Source organism: Myxine glutinosa, chromosome 1, assembly GCF_964187855.1.
Source record: "Myxine glutinosa chromosome 1, kmMyxGlut1.1, whole genome shotgun sequence".
NCBI classification, from domain to species: domain Eukaryota; kingdom Metazoa; phylum Chordata; class Myxini; order Myxiniformes; family Myxinidae; genus Myxine; species Myxine glutinosa.
This window is the reverse complement of record NC_136261.1, coordinates 49066498-49091876: the sequence shown is the minus strand read 5'-3', so window position 1 is coordinate 49091876 and position 25379 is coordinate 49066498. Positions and strand designations below refer to the sequence as shown.

At 41.1% G+C, this 25379-nt stretch overlaps 1 protein-coding gene across 3 annotated transcripts in view; it reads right to left on the bottom strand.

The window, feature by feature from the left end:
- The window catches only part of CDC20 (cell division cycle 20), a 114431-nt gene that overhangs the window by 31525 nt on the left and 57527 nt on the right, over nt 1-25379 (bottom strand). For 2 of the 3 annotated variants that reach the window (XM_068110947.2, XM_068110928.2), the window contains exons 5-6: nt 12734-12859; nt 12228-12424 (exon numbers count right to left, since the gene is read on the bottom strand). In XM_068110947.2, the coding sequence (XP_067967048.1) occupies nt 12228-12424; nt 12734-12859 (323 nt within the window). Of the gene's footprint in view, nt 1-12227; nt 12425-12733; nt 12860-15081; nt 15118-25379 lie in introns of all 3 variants that reach the window. The other variant, XM_068110937.2, reaches the window with a different exon arrangement.

The following is a 25379-nucleotide window of genomic DNA, read 5'->3' as shown; positions in this document are numbered from 1 at the left end:
TCAGTGGCAAGAACTGGGAGACTTGCGAGGATAGAGGGAACAATGAATGGAGCCAAATGCAGTCAAATCCTTCAGGAGAACCTGCTTCAAAGTGCAAAAAAGCGAGGCAGATACGAATGACTTAATCCTGAGTATTGCTGTGACATCAGATTGAAGAAATTACTACTTCTGTCAACATAAATAGGGACATCAGCAGCAGCGACAACAACAACACAACAGGCATTTTAAGGCCATTTTCCCTGCCAGAGCAAGGGTTAGCCTTGCGGGCCCCATGACAATTATCTCCATTTTGCCCTATTTTCTGCATATCTCCTTGTTAACACCCTTGCCCGCATTTCTTCTTCCACCAGCTTTAGCCAAGTCTTTCTCGGTCTTCCCAGTCCTCTACTTCCTTCTACATTCATTTCCATCATTCTTCTCAACCAGTCACTTTCATCCTTCCTCAACACATGATCAAACCATCTCAACCTGTTTCTCTTCACAGCATCCATCACAGGCTCTATTCCCATAATATTTCGCAATTCATCATTTGTCATTCTCTTAACGATACTCCGCACATCCACCGAACCATTCACATTTCCACCCTTTTCAGCCTTCGTTGCTGCTCCACGTTAATAACCAATGTCTCGCTCCCATAAATCATAACACCTCACACGTGCAGCATACACCTAGCCCTTCAGCTTCAACGACTCCCCTCATAGTCAGCACGCCACTCAGTTCCCGAAACTTCTTCCATGCACATCTCACTCGAGCATCCGTTGCCGAGTCTGATCCACCTTCTCCATTCAACATGTCTCCTAGGTAGCAAAATGTTTTCACACCTTCCAGCTTCATGCCGTCTCCAAGATCCAACTCAACATTTCCTCCATCTGCAGCTCCCTCTGTGCACACCCAACACTTGAATGTAGCTGCCACACTGGTTAATGACCCTCTCAGACCACTACATTTTTGATGAACATACTCTGCGCACATTGTACATTGAATTGAGTTCACTCCGACACCCTTCCTGCACACAGCACACGGCCACTTCCCAGTTCTTCCCACCTCCCCACATGCTTTACCACTTGCCATCACCTTCGTTTTTCAAATATTCACCTTCAGACCTTTTGTCTCCATACATTCCTTCCACTTGTTCATCTTCTCCTTCAGTCCATCCAAACTTTCTGCAATCAACACCAGATCATCTGCATACAACAACTCCCACGGTAAATCCTCCTTTACATTCCGAGCCAGCACCTCCATCACAGCTATAAATAGCAGTGGACTTAGTACTGACCCCTGATGCACTCCCACCTTCACCTCAAACTCACCACTGTTCCCGTCCTTCGTCCTTACAGCTGTGCGCGCTCTTTTGTACATTGCCATCACAACTCTGATCAACCATTCCTCCACTCCTAACTTCCTCAATGCACATGTCACTACTTCGCGTGCAACCCTATCGAATGCTTTCTCCAGATCAACAAACCCAAGAAATAACTTCTTCCTCTTCTCCCTGTATTTCTCCTGCAACTGCCTTACAATAAAAAGCACGCCTGTCGTTCCTCTTCCTGGCATAAATCCAAACTGCATAGTCACTTTCTTCCTTACCCTCTCCAACCAAACCGTTTCAATACCTTCATTCCATGCTCCAATAACAGCCACAGTCCAGACAGAGGGTCACCTTTCCCCTTGTATAGAAGGACGGGGGTACTCAGTCCCCAATCCACTGGAATGCGGCCTTCTTTCACCGCCAGATTACAGATCTCTGTCATTCTCTTCACACCCCAACTTCCTGCTGCCTTCAACATATCTCCCACAACTCCCGTCTACCCTCCCGCTTTTCTAATCTTCATTGCTTTTATCGCTTCCTCAATTTCCTTCTCAGTTATCTTCTCTGCCAGTCCTAACACTGGGTTACTCTCTATGTTGCCATCCCATTCATTCTCTGCATTCAACAGCATTTCCATATATCTCTTCCATGTTCGTTTAATTCCATATAGGTCCACAATGATTTGTCCCACTTCATCCTTCAAACAACTCACCCCCATCACATCATACCTCTCTTTCACTATCTGCTTTGCAATCCCGAATACCACTCTGAACCTCTTCCGCATCCAATCGTTCTCCGAACATTTTCCGACATTCCTCCTGCGCCTTTGCTACCTCTTTCTTTGCACCCTTCTTGGCTGCCTTATAACTTTCATGCTCTGCTTTTTCTGCCTCAGTACCCTTCACCTTTTGCCACTCTGTGAACTTCTTCCTCTTCTTGTCAATCCTCTTTCCAACTTCATCATCCCACCACCATGTTTCCGAGTGCCTCCGTGGTCCTTTGGTCCATCCACATACCTCACCAACGGCTCCCAACAGACTATCTTTCATTGACTTCCAACGACTTTCAAGCTCAACCACATCATCCTTACCATACTCAGCCTCTCTTTTAATGCCTCCCTCACCGTCGCCCTCTTTCAACCTCCACGCCTTCATTCTCGGTTGGTACTTCACCTACCAGGCTCTCCTCGCACCTTTCACCCTTATGTTGCAGACAACCAAGTGGTGCTGTGAAACAGCCTCCTCCCCCGGGATCACCTTTGTGTCCAGGAGGTGCCCCATATCTCGCCGACGCACCATCAGGTAGTCACCGGTTGTCGTCGACCCACCTGACGTGTATGTAACAAGCTTATTATCCTCTTTCTGGAACTGAGTATTACAAATCAACAAACCAGCCACATCAGCAATCTCCAAAATCCTTTCACCTTCTCTTCCTCACCATATCCGTAACCCCCATGAACTCACTCAAAACCGTCTCAACTCCTTCCCACATGTCCATTTTGGTCTCCTCCTTCCACAACAACTTCCTCGTCTTTCACGTTTTCCATCAGATTCTCTATTTCACACCAGAACTTGTCCTTCTCTTCATCGCTCCAACCGATTTGCGGAGCATATCCCGAGATGACGTTAACCAAGAGCTTTCCAATCATCATTTTCACCATCAACCTTTCACTCACTTGTCACACTCACCACACTGTCTACAAACTCAGAAAACAGGACACCAACACCATCCACGCACTCCAGGCACCCTTGCCTCACAAACTTGTATTTCTGTCCCTGCCTACCCTTCACATTTCTCACACCACTTCCCTTCCATCTCGTCTCCTGCACACAACATATGTCCACTCTTCTTCTGACCAATACTTCCACCACTTCTCCTGATCTCCCTGTCATTGTCCCAACATTCCATGTCCCAAACCTCAGAAACCGATCTCCACGTGGGGCATCGGACGTTTCGTCGTCATAAATGGAGCGATTTCCACCCTTGCTTCGATCGGGTTCCCCACCTTGAGTTTTGACGAGGGAGTGAGGTTTTACGGGGTACTTCGGGCTGTACCCTGCCCATATGTAATTGTCATGGCTCCCTTTTTGAGGCAATGTTTTATGGCTGGATGCCCTTCCTGCTGCCAACCCTTTTAGTCGCCTCTTATGGCAGGGCAGGGATACGGTGTACCTATTCTAAACCGGGGTACATGCCGGGAAGCAGCACCTGAAGACAGCAATTGGTCAAGTGCAGCACCATTTGCACATTTCAATAATTCAAACAAGATCCAAGCACAGGAAAGTGATGACAAGGGGTGAAAAAAAAAATAGTGACAGGAGCCACAGTTGAACATAAACAAACCTGAGCGAAGTCAATGGTACACTATCGCAAATCCCACACTTCCCACCTAAAGCAAAGTTGAAAGATGGCAGAAAGTTCCACCAGGAATGACCCAATATCAAATGAAGAGTTAAAAAAAAAAAATTCGTTATGACCCCTATGAGCACACCGTCTGGGGCATGAACCATGGGTCAAATCCAAACAATAGTTACACGTTTCATGTGTCCCAATGTTAATTGCATTTCCAAAGTTTCATTTGAAATGTTTAAAATCTGCCCTGAATTGCATTTTTTGGCATTTGACCTTTTGACCCTGCCCCAAGAACAAAGACAAAAAGCATACTGCTCTTTCACCTTATTACATTGTGGTGATCATAACTACCAAATTTGTTGAATTCCTGCACAACAGTTTGGATGGCATGACAGACAGACCGAATCAAAATATCCTCCGTTTTCTTTCAAAAAGTGTGGGGATAATAAGGTAATGAACAAATTGGAAAACAAGTACAAATACATTCAAAGTACACCGCCCCCATGCCAAATAATTATATATCCTACAGCGCGACATTGCCGGGGCGCCTCTGGCGCCCGGCAATACCACAGTGCAGCTCATGGAGGCTGCCTTGGGAGGGAGAGGTGTACACGGATTGATTAATTGTATAATTAAAATTAATAAAAGATTAACACAAAATATTTTCTTAATCAATTGGCTAATAGCATAACTAAACCACTCGTGCTTCATCCGAAGATGTATCTTTTAGAAATTTAAATAAATAAGTCATAAATAAAAAATAATTAATTAATTGATTAATCAATAAACAATGAATCAATAAATAATTAATCGATTAAATGATTAATCAATAAATCAAAAATATCCTTGATAGCCACATCACTTGATCACTCATGTCCAAATATTAGCTTCTGAGCTCAAAAGGTGCCTGAAATATTGGCCAAATGAGAAAGAAAATAAATAAATGATTAATAATGAAAATAAATAAATAATAATCATTAAAAAATTAAATTATTAATCAATTCTTGGTCACTCATGTCAAAATATTAGCTTCTGAGCTCAAAAGGTGCCTGAAATATTGGCCAAATGAGAAAGAAAATAAATAAATGATTAATAATGAAAATAAATAAATAATAATCATAAAAAAATTAAATTATTAATCAATTCGGTCAGAGAACACATGAACCACCACCATTTCATCGGAATCTGTAACTTAAAAAAAATAAATTTTTAGTCATTAATCGAATAATTAGATAATTAATCGATTAATTGATTAATTGATTAATTAATAAATCAAAAATATCCTTTGCAGCCAAATCACCTGGTCATTGGCATGTCCAAATATTAGCTTCCCAGCTCAAAAGGTGCCTGAGATATTGGCCAAATGAGAAAGAAAATAAATAAATGATTAATAATGAAAATAAATAAATAATAATCATTAAAAAATTCAATTATTAATCAATTTAGTCAGAGAACACACAAACCACCATCATTTCATCAGAATCTGTAACTTAAAAATAAATAAAAATTTTTTTGTCATTAATCGAATAATTAAATAATTAATCGATTAATTAATAAATCAAAAATAGCCTTTGCAGCCAAATCACTTGGTCATTGGCATGTCCATTTTTTCCGCTTCCTAACTCAAAAGGTGCCTGAGTTAATGGTATGAAGAGAAAGGAAATTTAATTAATTAAATAAGTACTTAATTAATCGCTAATAATTAAATAACTCCTCAATTAATTGATTAATCAAAAAACAAAAAATACAGTTTTTGACAAAGGTCTTGCTCACTACTGTGCCTAAATTTCAGCTTCCTAGCTCAAAGGATGGCTGAGATATCGTCCGGACAAACAAACAAGAAAACAAGAAAGAAAACAAACAAACAGTGAAAACTGAGTACTCCCTTTCAGCGTGCGTCACTGCCGAGCCCCCTTCGGTGCCCAGCAATGACGATTTGCAATGCCTGGAGATGGCATAGGAAAGGTGCGGTGTACAATATCAGAGGGGAAGAAAATAATGTGCACCTATTGAGGGTAGGTTGGGAAGGGTTAATAGATTAAATAAAAAAATAAAACCAATTGGGCTCTCACTTCCATGGAAGACCAAATTACCAGGAGTATTCCAGGACAAAAAAAAAAGTCGTTTTCTAGGACTTTTAATGCAAATATTTTGTGTAACAAGTGGCATTCGAATAAACCACAAGAAGAATGAAACAGTTCGTTTTCTGTTTTTCCATATTCCATCGAGACAAATCACAGAACAGCTTAGCGATACCAATACCAGAGTTTTTCACACCTGTTTGGAATACACCCTGAAGAATATGCAGGCTACAGCTCCACACATTTAACATTGACTTGCCAAAGTTCATTCCTATTTCAAGTTGTACACTTATGAAACTTCCAGTTGACACTTGGGCCATCCATAGAAAATTGAACAACATTTCTTGAATTCAAGCTTCCCAAAACTGAATTAATTTCAGCATGCAGGTCTTCAGCTGTGGTGTCTAACGAACTTGGAATCAAGATGCCTGGACTTGACTTCATCCTTTTCCCCATAGTCTGAAGAGGAAGTATAGTTGCTTCTTTTGAATATTTTTGTTCCACGGCTCATTAAATAGCAGCACATATTTGTTGTCTATTTTGTTTCATGGGGCTTTGAAAATGGGTGCTTTAGCGTCTGCCTAATGATGCCGTGTCCTCAAGCCTTGCCCAAGAGGGCAATATGATAATAAAAACAAAGCAAATCGATTGCAATTCCTTTTAACGCAGTACAAAACTACGCACTGCATGATCAGTTACTACCTGCGCCGCAGCAGCAAGGCCGAGTGCACACAACCTGCACAGGGGAAAAATACTGGGTAAAGCAAGATGGACAGTCAAAAAACAATGGCTTACAGAAAATTATATTTTACAAAAAGAAAAAGAAAAACTGTATTACTTACTCACTCACGAGTCAATAATGATAGTTGACGTGCTTCAGCCACAAATAATTTTAAAAAGCAAAGCTTTCACATTCTTCAAGTTCACTTTTCCTTTCCCTTTACAAGCACAAAGTAGGTTGGTCCTTATTTTTTGACTTAAAAGTTTAAGGTCTGACCCTGCCAAAAAAACATATTTTTGAAAAAAATCAATATTTAGAGGTCGCCCAAGGACTTGGAAATTTTACCATGAATGAATGAATATATGAATGATCGTTTTAAGGCCGGGTTCCACTTCCGGTCCCTTGAGCGACGGGGCTTGCTTTGATCTCTCCAAGGCATCAAAGTTTGAGTGTTTTCCTGTTCGTTTCTTTGTCAAATTTCCGCTGCGTATTTTGTTGTGTATGTGTTATTGTGTGTTTCTATTTGGTTTTGGTTTTGTAGTTGTTGCAAATTTGTGTGTAATTAGTCGTTTCTTTGTCCGCGCCTCGTGCGGCCTGGTGTCTCATGCGGCCTCCTCGTCTCGACTTGTGCCCCGCCCCCTATATTCTCGTTTGTTCTTTCACCTCTGCTCCTGCTTTCTCAAATCCACGTTATCACTTAGAGACTTTTCCGAGATTGTTTTCATGGTTTTGTTTAAATATTTATTTAAATATGTTTAAACCGCAGCGGTGATCCCCCCCCCCCCCCAGGATTTCCATGTTTTAAACGTTTCCCAGTGTGTACCCTGGATAAGAATAGGTACGCCGTATCCCTGCGTGTCGTAGGAGGCGACTAAGAGGGTTGGCGTCAGGAAGGGCATCCGGCCATAAAAAACATTGCCTCAAAAAGAGAACCATGACAATTACAACTAGATATGGGCAGGGTACAGCCTGAAGTGGAGATCGGTTTCTGAGGTTTGGGACATGGAATGTAGGGACAATGACAGGGAGATCAGGAGAAGTGGTGGAAGTATTGGTCAGAAGAAGAGTGGACATATGTTGTGTGCAAGAGACGAGATGGAAGGGAAGTGGTGTGAGAATGGTGAAGGGTAGGCAGGGACAGAAATACAGGTTTGTGTGGCAAGGGTGCCTGGAGGGCATGAATGGTGTTGGTGTCCTGTTTTCTGAGGAGTTTGTAGACAGTGTGGTGAGTGTGACTAGAGTGAGTGATAGGTTGATGATGGTGAAAATGATTGGAAAGCTCTTGGTGAACGTCATCTCGGGATATGCTCCGCAGGTTGGTCGGAGTGATGAAGAGAAGGACAAGTTCTGGTGTGCGATAGAGAAGCTGATGGAAAACGTGAAAGATGATGAAGTTGTTGTGGTCAGAGGAGACCTAAATGGACATGTGGGAAGGAGTGTGGATGGTTTTGAGGGAGTTCAAGGGGGTTACGGATATGGTGTGAGAAATGGAGAGGGTGAAAGGATTTTGGAGTTTGCTGATGGAGCTGATTTGTTGATTTGTAATACTCAGTTCCAGAAAGAGGATAATAAGCTTGTTACATACACGTCAGGTGGGTCGACGACAACCGTCGACTACCTGATGGTGCGTAGGCGAGATAGGGGGCACCTCCGGGACACAATGGTGATCCCGGGGGAGGAGGCTGTTTCACAGCACCACTTGGTTGTCTGCGACATAAGGGTGAAAGGTGCGAGGAGAGCTCGGCGGGTGAAGTACCAACCGAGAATGAAGGTGTGGAGGTTGAAAGAGGTGACAGTAAGGGAGGCATTAAAAGAGAGGCTGAGTAGGGTAGAGGATGATGTGGTTGAGCTTGAAAGTGGTTGGATGTCAATGAAAGGTAGTCTGTTGGGAGCCGTTGGTGAGGTATGTGGATGGACAAAAGGACCACGGAGGCACTCGGAAACATGGTGGTGGGATGATGAAGTTGGAAAGAGGCTTGACGAGAAGAGGAAGAAGTTCAAGGAGTGGCAGAAGCGAAGGGTACGGGAGCAGAAACAGCAGAGCATGAAAGTTATAAGGCAGCCAAGAAGGCTGCAAAGAAAGAGGTAGCAAAGGCACAGGAGGCATGGAGGAAAATGTTCGGAGAACGCTTGTATTCGGAAGAGGGTCAGAGAGCAGTATTCAGGATTGCAAAGCAGATAGCGAAAGAGGTGTGATGTGATGGGGGTGAGTTGCTTGAAGGATGAAGTGGGACAAATCGTTGTGGACCCAGATGGAATTAAAGGAAGATGGAAAAGATATATGGAAATGCTATTGAATACAGAGAATGAATGGGATGGCAACATAGAGAGTAACCCAGTTTTAGGACCGGCAGAGAAGATAACTGAGAATGAAGTTGAGGAAGCGATAAAAGCAATGAAGGGTAGAAAAGTGGGAGGGCCGACGGGAGTTGTGGGAGATATGTTGAAAGCAGCAGGAAGTTGGGGTGTGAAGAGAATGACAGATCTGTAATCTGGTGGTGAAAGAAGGCCGCATTCCAGTGGATTGGGAACTGTGTACCCTCGTCCCTCCATACAAGGGGAAAGGTGACCCTCAAGAGTGTGGCTCGTACCGAGCGATAAAGTTATTGGAGCATGGAATGAAGGTATTGGAAAGGGTGTTGGAGAGGAGGTTAAGGAAGAAAGTGAAGATCGATGAAATGCAGTTTGGATTTATGCCAGGAAGAGGAACGACAGATGCGCTTTTTATTGTGAGGCAGTTGCAGGAGAAGTACATGGAGAAGAGGAAGCAGTTGTTTCTTGGGTTTGTTGATCTGGAGAAAGCATTCGATAGGGTTCCACGCAAAGTATTGACATGGGCAATGAGGAAGTTAGGAGTGGAGGAATGGTTGATCAGAGTAGTGATGGCAATGTACAAAAGAGCACGCACAGCTGTAAGGACGAAGGACGGGAACAGTGGTGAGTTTGAGGTGAAGGTGGGAGTGCATCAGGGGTCGGTACTAAGTCCACTACTATTTGTAGCTGTGATGGAGGTGCTGGCTCAGAATGTAAAGGAGGGTTTACCGTGGGAGTTCTTGTATGCAGATGATCTGGTGTTGATTGCGGAAAGTATGGATGGACTGAAGGAAAAGATGAACAAGTGGAAGGAATGTTTGGAGACAAAAGGTCTGAAGGTGAATATCGGAAAGACGAAGGTGATGGCAAGTGGTAAAGCATGTGGTGAGGTGGAAAGAACTGGGAAGTGGCCCTGTGCTGTGTGCAGGAACGGAGTGAACTCCATTCAATGTACAATGTGCGCTGAGTGGGTTCATCAAAAATGTCGTGGTCTGAGAGGGTCATTAACCAGTGTGGCAGCTGCATTCAAATGTAAGGTGTGCACAGAGGGAGCTGCACATGGAGGAAATGTTGAGATGGATCTTGGAGATGGCGTGAAGCTGGAAGATGTGAAAACATTTTGCTACCTCGGAGACATGCTGAATGGAGAAGGTGGATCAGACTCGGCAACGGTTGCTAGAGTGAGATGTGCATGGAAGAAATTTCGGGAACTGAGTGGCGTGCTGATGAGGGGAGTGTCGTTGAAGCTGAAGGGAAAGGTGTATGCTGCATGTGTGAGAAGTGTTATGATTTATGGGAGCGAGACATGGGTAATGAACGTAGAGCAGCAACGAAGGTTGGAAAGGGTGGAAATGCGAATGGTTCGATGGATGTGCGGAGTATCGTTGAGAGAGAGGAAGACAAATGATGAATTGCGAAAGATGATGGGAATAGAGCCTGTGATTGATGCTGTGAAGAGGAACAGGTTGAGATGGTTTGGTCATGTGTTGAGGAAGGATGAAATTGACTGGTTGAGAAGAGTGATGGAAATGAATGTAGAAGGAAGTAGAGGACGGGGAAGACCGAGAAAGACTTGGCTAAAGATGGTGGAAGAAGAAATGCGGGCAAGGGGGTTAACAAGGAGAGATGCAGAAAATCAGGCAAGATGGAGAAGATCGTCATGGGGACCGCAAGGCTAACCCCCGCTCTAGCAGGGAAAATGGCCTTAAAATGCATGTTGTTGTTGTATCCAAAACCTTGATCTTTTCTACCCCCGCTAATTTCACCCCAAATCCTCTTTTTTGAAATACCAACTTCTTTCCTGGAAGTCCTTGGTGTCCTTGTGTATATACTTCTCCCACCCCCTTCCCACGCCACCTCCCCCCAGCCCTCTCCCTCCCACACATTCCCGATGTCCCTCACAAATGTTGTGTTTATGTGCTTCCCCTTCTGTCCCAATCTTGTCTACCGCTCCCCTTTTTATATACTTTGGTTGTTTGTCTGTTTAATTTGTTTGTGTGATAAATGTTAGCTCTTTCACGAGCCTCGATTATGTATACAAAAAAAAAGAAAAAAAAAAGAAATGTCCGTCCGTCTGCCTGTCCGTTCGAAGGTACCGCAAAAACGGCTGAACCTATCGCAACGATATTTTGGGTGGGTAATACTGGGATCTCCTGGAGTAAAGTAGGGTATATTGTTTTTCCAATTTTAGCTTTGGCCTCCAGCATTTTCAGGTTTGGCCTCCCGCATAACGTTATTTTCCCAGGTGCCGCACAAACGGCTGCACCGATCGGACTCGGTGACCTTGGACAAAGACTTCATAAGGACATGGGTTGAATCCCTGCTTGAGAGAATGCCAACCCCCTCTCCGCCATCACGGTCGTCTCTCCAACTCAATTCCACGAGATATGCGGAAAGGACGACCCAAAACCAATTATCTTATTTTTGATTCGTATATAAACATCCTTAAAAGTAAATAATGACCTCGGCCAAAGTTCAAACGACGTGAGTTTAATGTCCACATGAGAGATATCCACATAGCTATTTGGGCAGTGCCTACGCTAAGATTGCTGTCTCCATCGATCTTGCCAAGGCCATAACATCTATCAGCTCAAAATCCTTTTAACTGTTGACTTGATAGTTTTTACAATGAAGGAAACATTAACAATGTTGCTAAAAGTTTATTTTGTGGTTAATTTGTGATTGGAATTACGTTGTTTGGAATGAAAAAAAAAAAAAGATATCGCGTTCAAGTAAATGACGCCATGCCGTGATCGTTTCTACCTTCTAAACGTGAACTTCGCGGATCGCCATATGCAGATTCGCCACGGACCCACAATCGATGTTTCTGTACGTGAACATACCCGTGAACATACATGTTTTTCATGGAAGTCCTTCACGATCTTGCTGTCCCTGTCTGACGTGTGACTGAGGGTGCTACAGGAATGTGGAATTTATTGGTTTCATGCTTTAGCATTCGCCGTATCTGCCTTGCCTGTTTGCTTCCGGCCTCTCAACCATGCGTAGCACGGGTATCTCACGAGTAATAATTATAATAATAATTATAATAATAATAATAATAATAATAGTAATAATAATAAAAAGGTGCCACCAACCTGTCGAGAATGAGAGAAACATGCATTATGCCTGTGCAAGAACAGTCTCGCCTCATTGCAGAAGATGCCAATAGCAGAGCTTTAGATTCTACAAAATCCAGGAGATACCCAGAACCACAAAAGGGCAGTATTCAAATGATTTACAAACAAAGGCAGTGAGTGGCTAGTTCTCGCTTCAAGGAATGACACTGAGTCTCTGACTGACTTTGGACATCAGCTTTGCTGAATGGTCAGCCAAGAAGGCACATCTGATCCAACAACAACATCACTGGTGAAAAGGTCAGACCAGACTTACACAAACCTGGTCCATAGACAATAAATGCCACCAACCATGCACAAAGGTTCTTAGAACGTACCTGCACCTCCGCCGTTTTTGTGCCCAAGGCCAAATAATTTGAGCCCCTCATCCACGCAACAGAAGAACAGTAGTCATTTTCAGTGGGCAATTGGCAAATCATGTTGACAGACATCGTGGCAGAATACCACACATACACGCTCTGAGCCAAAGCAACAGCCAGCCTGTTGCTGTCGCCCCAATCCACAAGATTTAAATCTATGGGGTGGAAGAAACCGAAGGGCACACGTTGCTAGATATTACAAAATGCATCTCAAGAGAAAACAGAAAAAATTTCAAAAGACCATTTGGTCCAATGTGCTCATGCCACATCTTCAACAGAGCATTCCATGTCATGCTCCATAAAGGAAAGGCACTTTCAGACCGACAGCCAATAACATGTGGTTAAAGTAATCAAGAAGTTCTAAGCATTCTACATCTTGGAACAAATATCAAAAGTATTTGCATCAAGATCTTTAGCTGAAAAAACAATGTTATAATGCAGGAGGAAACAGTTTAGGATCATACAGTAATCATCGATCAGGCCTGGAGCATCCAGCACACGCTCTGGCATCAAGGGGATGTATCGGCGTTGTTTGGAACTCGTACTCGGAGTACTCTGGCTGTATAGCACACGTAGGTTGCTCTGGTAGCCTGTGGAGGCAGAAAATATCATAAGATTTTAGAGGCTATTATTCACACATTACTATTTGCATTCAAATTACAACAAACAAAAAGTACTATACACATTACAACAAAAAGCCATCTTCCATACGTTTTGCCCTTCCACTTAGGACATTCCTGTTCACGGTCAACAATTACAACAAAATAATCTCCCACAAGAACAGAAAAACAAAACTGCCATGAAGAAATTGTTTCGCTCATCACATGCATGTCATTTATCAATTTCATAAACCACAATCCTGATTTCATACATATACAGTCACGTGAAAAAGTACGTACACCCCATGTAACGTTTTGACTTTTTCAACATATTTCAACATACAGCTATTTGATCTTCATTTCAACAATATTGATAGATAAAGGTGATATAATATAACAAATATCATGAAACATTTACATTTTGTCGTCCATTGTATAATTTAAATAAACAAACGCAAATTTTGCATGTGGAAAAAGTAAGTACACCCCTACATTTATCACGACTTCAAATACCGAAAATTAGAATCAGGTGCACCAGCTCAGGTGCAAATGATTAGAACATCGTTGGAGAGGATCTTGGAGGAACCTGTCTTATTTAAACCTGAGATATTTAGTTTGGTTTGCTCTTTGTTGTTGAAGTGTGCGGCATCACCATGCCTAGATCAAAAGAGCTCTCTGAGGCCTTCAGAAAGAAGGTTATAGATGCCTACGAGTCTGGGAAGGGATTTAAAAAGATCTCCAAACAATTTGAAATCAATCATTCGACTGCCCGGAAGATCATCGACAAGTGGAGAAGATTCCAAACAACTGCCAACTTGTTCAGGCCAGGCCACCCCAGCAAGTTCAGCCCGAGAGCAGAACGCAAGATGCTGAAAAAAGTCTCCAAGAACACCAGAATGTCATCACGGGACCTGCAGGTATCTCTCGTCACTGTTGATGTCAAAGTGCACGAGTCTACCATTAGAAAGCGGCTGCACAAATTTGATCGACATGGGAGGTGTGCCAGGAGGAAACCTTTGCTGCCCAGAAAGAACATCAGGGCAAGACTAAAGTTTGCCATTGATCACCTTGGCAAAGACCAGCACTTCTGGAACAATGTGCTCTGGACAGATGAGTCGAAGGTAGAGGTATTTGGCCACAGTACCAGAAGACATGTTTGGCGAAAACCACAGACAGCATTTGACCACAAGGACCTGATACCAACTGTAAAGCATGCTGGTGGAAATATTATGGTTTGGGGCAGCTTTGCTGCATCAGGGCCTGGGCAACTCACCATCATAGAATCCACTATGAATTCTTCATTGTACCAGAGGGTGCTTGAGGATAATGTGACGCCATCTGTCAGATAGTTGAAGCTCAACTGAAGGTGGACCTTGCAACATGACAATGACCCTAAACACACCAGTAAATCCACCAAGGAATGGCTGAAAAGAAAGAATTGGAGGGTTCTGGAATGGCCAAGTCAAAGCCCGGATCTAAATCCCATCTAGATGTTGTGGGGGGATTTGAAACGAGCTGTACATGCAAGAAACCCTTCAAACATCGCACAGCTGAAAGAATTCTGCATGGAGGAGTGGGCAAAAATTTCTCCCAGTCGATGTCAGAGACTGGTAGACAGTTATAAGAAACGCCTACTTGAGGTTGTTTCTGCCAAAGGGGGCACTACCCTCTATTAGAGCCAAGGGTGTACTTACTTTTTCAACATGCGAAATTTGCATTTATGTTTATTTAAATTATACAATGGACTACAAAATGTAAATGTTTCATGATATTTGTTATATTATATAACCTTTATCTATCAATATTGTTGAAATGAAGATCAAATAGCTGTATGTTGAAATATGTTGAAAAAGTCAAAACTATACATGGGGTGTACTTACTTTTTCACGTGACTGTATAATAATGTTCATTATAACCAAATAGGGTCGAGTCAGCAGGGAGGTCCAGTGAAGAAGCAGGCCATTTCAAAATAAACAAAACTAGAACGGCACTCTTCAGCATCGACCACAACACCTCCGCCCACATTATTACATCACTAACGAGGTACCCGTGCTACGTAAATACGCACGGGTGGGAGGCCATAAGCAAACATACAATGCAGAAATGGTGAATGCTAAAGCATAAAACCAATAAATTCCATATTTCTGTAACACCTTCAATCGCACGTCAGACATGGACAGCAGGTTCGTGAAGGAGTTCCATGAAAAACGTACCCGTTTGAATGGCTCCATACCCAGTCAATGGCGAATCTGCATATGGCGAATATCACGCTTATAAAGTAGAAACCGTCACGGTATTTCGTCATTCATTTGAACTCAATATCTCTATTTTCATTCCAAACAGCATAACTCCAATCACAAATTAAATGACATTAATATAAAAATAAATAAATAAACTTTTACCAACAAAAAAAGTGAAGTCTACCCCACAAAAACCTGGCAGGAATGGACAGGTATTTGCCGCTGATATATCTAGCCCGGATTTTAATCTCAGCGGAACTATGAACTGTCATCCTGGTGTTACGTAGGCAAGACAATTCAATGCGTTAGACTCGGTGTCACGTTGGACTGGGTATCCCATTTGCCAGTATTAGTTTGTGGACATTAAATAACCTATGGCATCCTTTGCAAAGAGGTGGCGGACTATTGCTGGCACCATGGCCAAATTCCTGCCATGACCGACTGCTGGGAAGGCAATGGCAAACCACACAGCAAAACCCATGCCAGGAAACTGCTTTGACAACACCAATATTTTGTAAAGAATACACACACACACACACACATATATATATATATATATATATATATATATATATATATATATATATATATATATATATATATATATATATATATATATATATATATATATATATTACTGAACTCCCACCCACTCCCCAAAAATGGACAGCCGGACAAGGACAACAAAAAAAATGATAAAGGGCAATGCCCCTGGGCACACCTGGAAGAAGAAAACAGTACACGACACTGACTAAGGGTATTTTAAACAGTATTAGAGTATTTTAAACCAATTTCAATGGTTGCTAGGAAAAAGGGGTGCATGTAGAATCATACTAACATAATAACAAGGCATTAAACAAACAATCAAAAAAATAAAATAAAAACCTATTATGGGGGCAACCCCTCCTTCCTTCCACCTCCTCCCTTCCCCCTCCTCCCCTCCACTGTATACCTCCTTAGACCCCGATTATTATTTTTTTCTAATGCCTTGGACAAACATTGGTATATCACAGGTGATGAAGGTTGTGATCAAGTTTAATCAAAACTGTGTGTGTAGTTTCTGAAGAAAGCAAATACCTATTTTGGGGGGGAAACCCTGCAACCCCCCACAAAACAATTGCCGATATGCAAGCTGTGATCAGTTTGTTTGTGGCCCAACCGACTTGTCGACAAGATAGGATGATGAAAGTTATCAAATATAAAGATCTGTCCTTGCTATTATGTCTTTCCAATTCCATATTCTTGCTCAGATTTTCCAGTGTGAACCCAAAGTAGAGACCTTCCCCCCCCCCCCCCCCCTCCCACCGCCCTAAATTCAGTCAAAATGGAGATATCAGAGCTCCAAGCTGGTGAAAATACCTGCACAAGAAAAGCTTTCCTCCCAAGCAAATGCATATGGATATGGTGGAGACATTAGGGGATGATGCTCCTTCATATTCCATGGTAAACAACTGGGTAGCCGAGTTCACATAGTCATGATGAAAAACAGATGAGCAACCATCATGCACATAGCCGAGTCAATGGGTGTCAGTTTTATTCAATTCCATGAATCCTCAGACAAATTGGGAATGGCAAGGGTGTCACCACTGGGTTCCACAAATGCTGACAGTGGACCAGAAATGAGCTAGCCTAGACATTCACCGTGAACTGTTGGACCGTTCTCATCCTGATCCAGACGACTTCCTGCAGCAGATCGTCACAGGACGGCACAAGGGTTCACCACTTTGATCATGAGACCTGTGGAAGTGTAACTCAGTGCAACTTATTAATTGGCACTGGTAACTTATTAATTAAACTGGTAACGAAGCAGATACATTTTACATGCAAACTCTGTGAAAAACGAGTTTGTAAATGAGTGTCAGGAATGCGCCCGAACATGATAATCTCTTGTCCACCTGGTCACAGCCCCTGGCTGAAGCACCCCCCTATCGTTTGGTAAACGGAACTCACAACAGGAGGGGAGCGAGCTGATACCAGGACTTGGTACATGCATGACCTCGGGGCATTAGCGGAGAGGGGATTAAGTCCAGTTTGTCCATATAAACGAGAGCAAACGTGGAGTCGACAGGACTTGCTACCAAGAGCTCTGACCAACGGGAGTGGCGGAGGAACATCAGCCGAACGAGAAGGATCAGCGAAAAGAGTTAATCTCAGCCATTGAATTATGCGGTATTATTTGGTAAATGGAATGAAGTGAATAACCAGTTAATAAACCAGACCTTTTGTAAACCTGTGTCCGGTCATTGGAGTCTTGAGTCTCTCAGCTACAAATTCTCCAACAATCTGGAGGCACCGCTGGAATTTCGAGTGGACGTCGTCAAGGGTCAAGGTGAGCATGACCTCTTGGGGATCTGTCCATTATGAAATATGAATTCTGAAGATGGAGGATTTGGTGTGTGGGACTGGCGATTGTCCATAGGTAATACAAGGATGAAACGTGTTAAATGATTCTATTTATTCGTGTTTTCCTAAATGATTTCTGTAAATACGTATTTTTGCGCTGTCTAAATAAAATGCACAAGGTCGGCGCTGGTCATTAAAGGCCTTACTGTGACCTGGAAGCAAACGGAGCATGTGTGCACCTTGCGACCATTTGCTTCCAGGACGTGTAAGGCCGGTAAAGTAGTTTTTTTTTGTTCAAAGCACTCGACTTGCTCGGCGAGCGACAGGGAACCGGGAAAGGGAATTATATTTATATATATATATTTTACCTCATTCCAATTTATGGTATTGCGACAAAACGGCTTATATCTTTGGAACGACTGGTCGGATTTAGACAAATTAAAACTCGTTCGATCAACAAATAAATTCATGACAGACAATCCCACCTCATGCCGGTCCAGAATTACTGTGAAAGATGGCGATTGGATAAAAATTGCATACCAACACTCCCTCACTGTCCCTCATTGTCCCTCATGTCCATTCCGGCACCCTGCTTCCAGGAAACAAAACCAGTGCTGTTTTTTTTTGACGAAATTTGCCAGATAAATAGCATGGGTGACACGGACATAGTGCTGTTGTTTTTTTTGACGAAATTTGCCAGATAAATAGCATGGGTGACACGGAACCAGTGCTGTTGTTTTTTTTGACGAAATTTGCCAGATAAATAGCATGGGTGACACGGAACCAGTGCTGTTGTTTTTTTTGACGAAATTTGCCAGATAAATAGCATGGGTGACACGGAACCAGTGCTGTTGTTTTTTTTTGACGAAATTTGCCAGATAAATAGCATGGGTGACACGGACAAAATGATTGGATTTTGGTGAAGACCCAGGTGCGAATCCGGCTACGAGAATTGTTTAAAGTGATTCTTCACCATAAAGAGATTGGGTGAAAAGCGATATACATGATATTTAACATAATATACTTATTAATGTTATTATTTTAATATTATTCATATATTTAAAAAGGTGACAAAAAACACGCCGATTCCATTTTGGGTTCAGGTCCGAATCCAGATCCGGCCTATCAGTGGGATACAAAACATAAACTGTTCACCAAGGCGGAGATAAACCTCAACCTAAATATAAAAATTGATCTGCTTGATGTTAGTTTAAGGGCTGTTCCAAATTTATCCTGATTATGAGAGATAATTACAGGAAATGTGTACTGTTCTTGTTTGGTGATTATGAGACAAAAACAGCAGAGTGGGAATCGGCAGACAATGGAACAGCTAGCGACGAGTGTTTGTGAGTAACAACCACCCTTTGGTCGAGGCTCATAGGAGGGGTGATACTTACTGATTCGGCACGCTTACAATAGGTGTTAATGGTGGGATGTCAGAGGTTTTGGTGTGGTTTAATGTTCACACTGTTTTGGAAAATAATGCTCGATGCAACATGATCCTAAAAAGAACCCATCCCTACATCGAAAGATCAGGAAGGGAAGGAATGGAAAATTTGAAGTATTAAAGTTACGGAACTCAAAATGTCTGGGTTTGGATGTAGTCATTAAAGGATTGAGTCATTCATTGGTGTGATGATGGTCCTAATATTTTGATAAATGTTTGATAATGGTCCTGGTAATTTTAGTCTGGTAAGGTAAGGTAAGGTTAGTCCTGGTAAGGTATATTGCTGGGGACCCGAGGATGTGCCTTTTCAAGGTTTGAAATTAATCGGACAAGTGGGTCCCAAGGTATGGTCACCGTACTCGCAAGCCGTTCGCTTTGGCTCTGCGAATGGACCAAACCATTTCATGTAAATAGAGGGGGGGGGGGGGGGGGGTTCTGTGGTCGTTCGCTTTGGCTTTGCGAATGGACCAAACCATTTCATGTAAATAGAGGGGGGGTTCTGTGGTCGTTACTGCCACGTGGTTTCAAAGTTTTTGTTGTTGTTTGCACGCATGTTTTTTTTGCAAGCACGTACGTGCGGGCACGCCCTAGTATATATAAATTGAGGTAATATTGAGTATGGAATTAATTGCTTTCAACAATGCAAAGGGTGACAAGATATGGGATTTAATGAGTACAACGTTTCACTTTCGTTGTTGCAACGTTTTGTGAACATTCAAATGTTGGGTTTTGCTGACGTTTCCACAACGTCGCCACAACGTTTCACTTTCGTTGTTGCAACGTTTTGCTCCAACGTTTTGTGAACATTTAAATGTTGGGTTTTGCTAACGTTTTCACAACGTCGCTACAACGTTTTACTTTCGTTGTTGCAACGTTTTGCTCCAACGTTTTGGGAACATTCAAATGTTGGGTTGTGCTAACGTTTCCACAACGTCGCTACAACGTTTCACTTTCGTTGTTGCAACGTTTTGCTCCAACGTTTTGGGGACACTCAAATGTTAAATAAACCGGATAAGAATTCACGAGTTATTTAATTATGAGCGATTAATGAAGTACTCATTTAATTAATTACATTTCTTATTAAATTACAGTAATTACATTACAGTAATTACCTGAGGTAATTACAGTAATTACAGTTCCGGTAATTACAGTAATTACAGTAATCATTACAGTAATTGCAGTAATCTTATTACAGTAATTACATTACATTAACTCAGGCACCTTTTGAGTAAGGAAGCTGATATTTGGACATGACACTGACCAAGTGATGTGGCTGTCAAGGGAAATATTGATTTATTGATTAATCATTTAATAAATTAACTCGTTGATTTATAAATGACTTATTTAATTAAAAGTCCTCAGAGATACATCTTCGGATGAAATACTTACAGATTGGTTATGCTATGAGCCAATTGATTAAGGAAAATATTTTGTGATGGCCATATTGGCAATTTCGTGGCCATATTCGTGGCAACTCAGTTAGTGCCACTGCACCTTTAAAATGCATCCCTGCGTTCATTTTTCGATCGATTGAGTTGAAATTTTGAACAATCGGATCTGGACTGTCGCTGTTAACGACTCTAGCACGCACTCGTCCAATCAGGATAGAGCGGTATGGTCCCCGGATTATCACTGCTCGCAGTTTTTAATTAATTTTACTTTTTCTCTTGGTCATATAATTTTGAAGACATGCATGTCATGATAGAGGAAATGTTTGTTCTGTTAAACGGAATAAATGTTGTTTATTTGTGTGGGTGTGTATTTTTGTGTATTTGGATATATTTTCACGACTAATTCCAGTTATCGTCCTGCAAAATGTCTGCTCGTTCTTTTTCCTTTGAGTCGTAAATTCCTGTTGAACTCTCATTAAAATGCGGAATTAAGTACGCTGTGTGATGATGGAGATCCTTGATGACGAATCAGGAATAGTGAATGAGCAAACAAATATCACGGATGGTACACCGGATAGGGAAAATGTAGATGAAACCCCTTTTGCTCAGGTGCTGTGTAGCGCTGCACAAAGATCCATATGAGCGGGGCCTGGGTGCTGTGTAATTAGTACACAAAGAGCCAATTACTAGGGTGCTGAATAAACACAAAGATCCATTTTTTGGAGCTGTTTCTCCCGGTGCTGTGATTTATTCAAAGAACCAAAAAAAAATCTTGTAAGAATTAAGATATGATTTGTCGACATTATAAATACTTTAATATATGTAACGATTTTTGTAACGATCATCCTGCAAAAGGTCTGCTCGTTCTTTTTCCTTTGAGTCGTAAATTCCTGTTGAATTCTCATAAAATGCGGAATTAAGTACGCTGTGTGATGATGGAGATCCTTGATGACGAATCAGGAATAGTGAATGAGCGGACAAAATAACGAATGCTGCGGCTGGAGCAGTGGAAGCGATTTTTGAATTGTTCAATGATTATTCGATATTGTTATGACTTATTGTCAATAGGTATACTAAGTGGCCATGAGGTAGCCTGTTGCTATGTACAGTTTTATTCTATTGTTGATTATACCACATAGCTGTGGTGATAAAGGAAATGTTCGTTTAAATAGATGATTATGATAGGACCATGACTATAAAATCATGATGATTATTATGAATGATATCATAGGGTTCAAATGCAGAATGCTGCATGAACTTGGGAAAGAACTTTCAAGCCCGATGGGATAAATTGGGTATTACAAGCGATGGAGTTTCAAAATTTAGCATGATTGAAGGAATTTGACAGTCCCATTTCAGGAGTTTTACGAAATTTATATTGCCAAGAGATTTTGGGTACTATTAAAAGAAAATGATGAGATATTTTTCCCAAATAACTTTAATATCTGCCATCCATTTTGGCTGTCTCACGAATGAAGGATGAGTTGCCTTTAGTGGTTGCAAAGAAAATTTGTGGAGACCAGGCAAAATGGGGAAATATGTCAGATATGACCCTAGGACAGGACGGCGATTCATCAATTAACATGAGGTACGAACCAGAGGTGACGTCAATGGATGGACCTGTCCTGACATCATTGGGGAAAGGGCTTATGCAAGGAGTCATCCAAAATGATTAATTTGATTTATTGATGAATATTGATGAATTAATTGAAATTGAATAATTGATTGAATTGTTAATTGATTGAATCTAATTGATTGAATTTAATTGAATAAATTTAACTGAATAAATTGAATTGAATATATTGATTGTTTGATTGATGAAAATGCGGTCTCAAGAAAGAAGCTTTGATATCTTTGCGAGATATTAACAATGTGGAGACAACCTGGGAAAATTGAGCAAGGTGGTGAGTTTATATACAGATATATATGTGCGGTTACCATTGTGTGATTTCCCCGTCAACAGAGCGGACACCTGAGGATTCACCCATTTCATACTGACCCTCCGGCTCATCTGCAAATACTGATCTGTGAGATTGGATTGTGCAAAAGCCACGGCTGAGGGAGATTCTCTGGAAATCACCGTGTGAACAGGTGGAGAGACCCTTCCTGGAGGTACGAGTGAAGCTTTAGAGGAACAAACTACAACACATCCAACGCTACTTTGATAAAAGGCAGAATGGGAAATGGAGCCTGCAAGAATACACAAGGACAACCAGAGATTCCACAAAAAGGTACTTGTACACATCATATGTACGACCGTTATGGTGCAGAAGCTATAAGGCAGGTCGAGAATTGGTATTTGTGGACAAAGGGACATGATGAGGAGTTTCCAAGAGATGGTACATTTGAGCGAAGTCGATTGGAAAGATTGGAACAAAGATTGAAAGCCAGGAAGAGACAGAATCTAACGGTAGACTGGCTTGCATTCCATCTTTGGGATGGTGAATCCAGACAACGGGAACAGCAAGAACGGATAACGGATCTAGAACTTAAAATAAAAAGGATACAGGATACAGTGGAGGAGACAAATGCACAACTGCCCTCGAAATTAGGAATGAAAGTGACGGTTGTCCCATCTGATTTCCAGTTGTCTCCCCAAAAAGGACGGTACAGAGAATTTTTTCGTGTTTCAGGAGACAACGAGAGATTGCAGTGGCAACTCAGGGATGTAGAGATGCAACCCAGCAATACAAATGCACAGGTGCACAGACCAGGAAACGACAGAAACCGGTGTTTCGAGTGTGGAAAGATGGGACATTGGAGAAGAAGATGTCCGTATGTCAACAGGAGGACAAGGTCATGGGGCAAACCAAGATCAAGGGTACCAGTGCGTACCGATACCTCAGACAATGATTAGGCCTTCATTGCGACAAATCCCAAATGACGATTGGCCTCAACAAATTAGATTACTGGACAAACATGAATAACTGTCGATGATTCTTGGGTCTGAAAAGTTTTCGGAGCAAGAACTATTCATTTTTTCTTTTCCTTTTAAGCAAATTGATAATTAATTGATCAAATGCCAAAATTGGATCTTTTATGTTGGGCACACAATTTTAAATTTACAAAGTTGGAACAATTGCTTTGCAAATTTTAAACCAAGGGACAAGGGTCACATGATGATCAGGTGGGAATTTCGGACTATTGTTCCACACGATTGAAAAGTCAGTGGTCGACTGACATGTAAATGGGTGTGTAGTCAAATTTGGATAAATTATTGTGGGAACTGAAAGGGTAATTTCAATGTGACATCATAGGGGTTTTCTAAGAATAAGCTTTTGGTCCATTTGTGTATTAGCATTTCTAAAATTGAAGGACAAATTTTATGAAATTGAAATAATTGATTGAATTGTTAATTGATTGTATCTAATTGATTGAATTTAATTGAATAAATTTAACGCAAACAACGCAAACAAATACGCATAATGCATGTGTGTGTGTATTTTTTGTGTGTCAATGTTAGTGTTTTTTATTGTTTTGTGTATCAATCTTACAAGATTGTTGACACCGACAGTGTGCCTGTCTGGAAATGGATAGTTTTATGTGGATGGGATTGAATATGCAGAGAATCCGTAAAATAAAATAGAAATAAAATTTGATTATGAACATTATCTCTTTTGTCAAGGGAGATGGAATATAAAGATTTGATGTGCTGGGTTATGAGCAGCCATTAATTAAATAGTAAAATTGTGAGTAATTTGGGGATTCCATTTTTGATAGAATTTATATGAGAATAACAGCTATTTATGGATATGAGCTTCATAAAAAGAAATGAGGGAGTACAAAATTATCCAAATTTGGGAGAGGTCTTACACTGACTTCCCAGAATACTCTGCTCATGGATTTATATATATATATATAAACTTGAATTTTATCAGCATATAAATTGTGCTGCATGTATGGATGTGTATTAGGCATAGATGATATGGGAAAATAGTAAAGAAAATCTTGCTGATTTGAACTATTGTGAGTTTTAAAACGGAATGCATTGTGCATCTTAAACCAAGGGGCAGACATGAACGCGCTGTTACGTTATTTATACTCAGAACGCGCTGTTACGTGTACCTGCAACATATTTGTTAATCTCGCACACCTATATTGGCATACTGGTGTCAGTAGTACTCACTGGGTGCATAGAAATGGATGAGCAACAGTTAAGGGGGTGTAAAAAAAACACTTACTTGGATATTTTCTACAAAAGTAGGGGTTTCAATAAGTGGTACCATACACATGGGATTCATCAAATTAAGTTTTGGAGTTCAAACAAAGTCACTGGTTAACAGATGGGAATGGATAGTAAATAAATTCTTCGATGCTGGGTAAATGAAGTGAGATATTACAAAGACTTATTAGAGCTATTGTTCTTCCTTGCAGCAGTGGGAGAAAATTTAGATCCAACATAATGAATCTATAAATGAATGTGATAGGGATAATATCCTCAATTTGTACTAATTATTTGATTGTGGGTAAAGGAATTAATTAATCGTAGTGGATTGTTAACAAGCAGCCTGAAATGTCCTGAGAGTGTGCATCCATGTAATCAGAAATCCCAGATTTGTTTTTACAAACAACATTTTGGTAGAGATCTTATGTGGACGAATACTTGCTTGGTAGATAAAAACGGTACTGCATGTTGGCAGCCACTTCAGTGGCCATTTAGGCCGAACAAATAGGGAAAAACTGTAATTGAATATGTAATTTACAGATGAGTATTTGGGAAGTAAAAAGGGAATTTATTGATTTGGGAGACATTTTTCGAAGGTTTATTAAAGTGTTGCAATATGACATTTGGCAAGGAAAATTATTGGATGGGAAAATTAGATCTGTTTATAAAATGAGTTTGTTGACCCATTGAAGTTAATTCTTTGAATTGTTGTTTAATTAGAATTTTGAGTTCAAATTGGAAATAGTTTGGTAGAGCTTTGGTTAAAACCTTTGGTTGCAGTGTTTTGGAACAAATTGATAAACCGTAGGAGGTTGATAAGAATAGAAACAAATATGGACCTAAAATAGAAAGATTGTTATGATGATATGAATAAATACTGAGATTAAAAGATTAAATCAAGTGATGTTGCAAATGAAACAGTAGA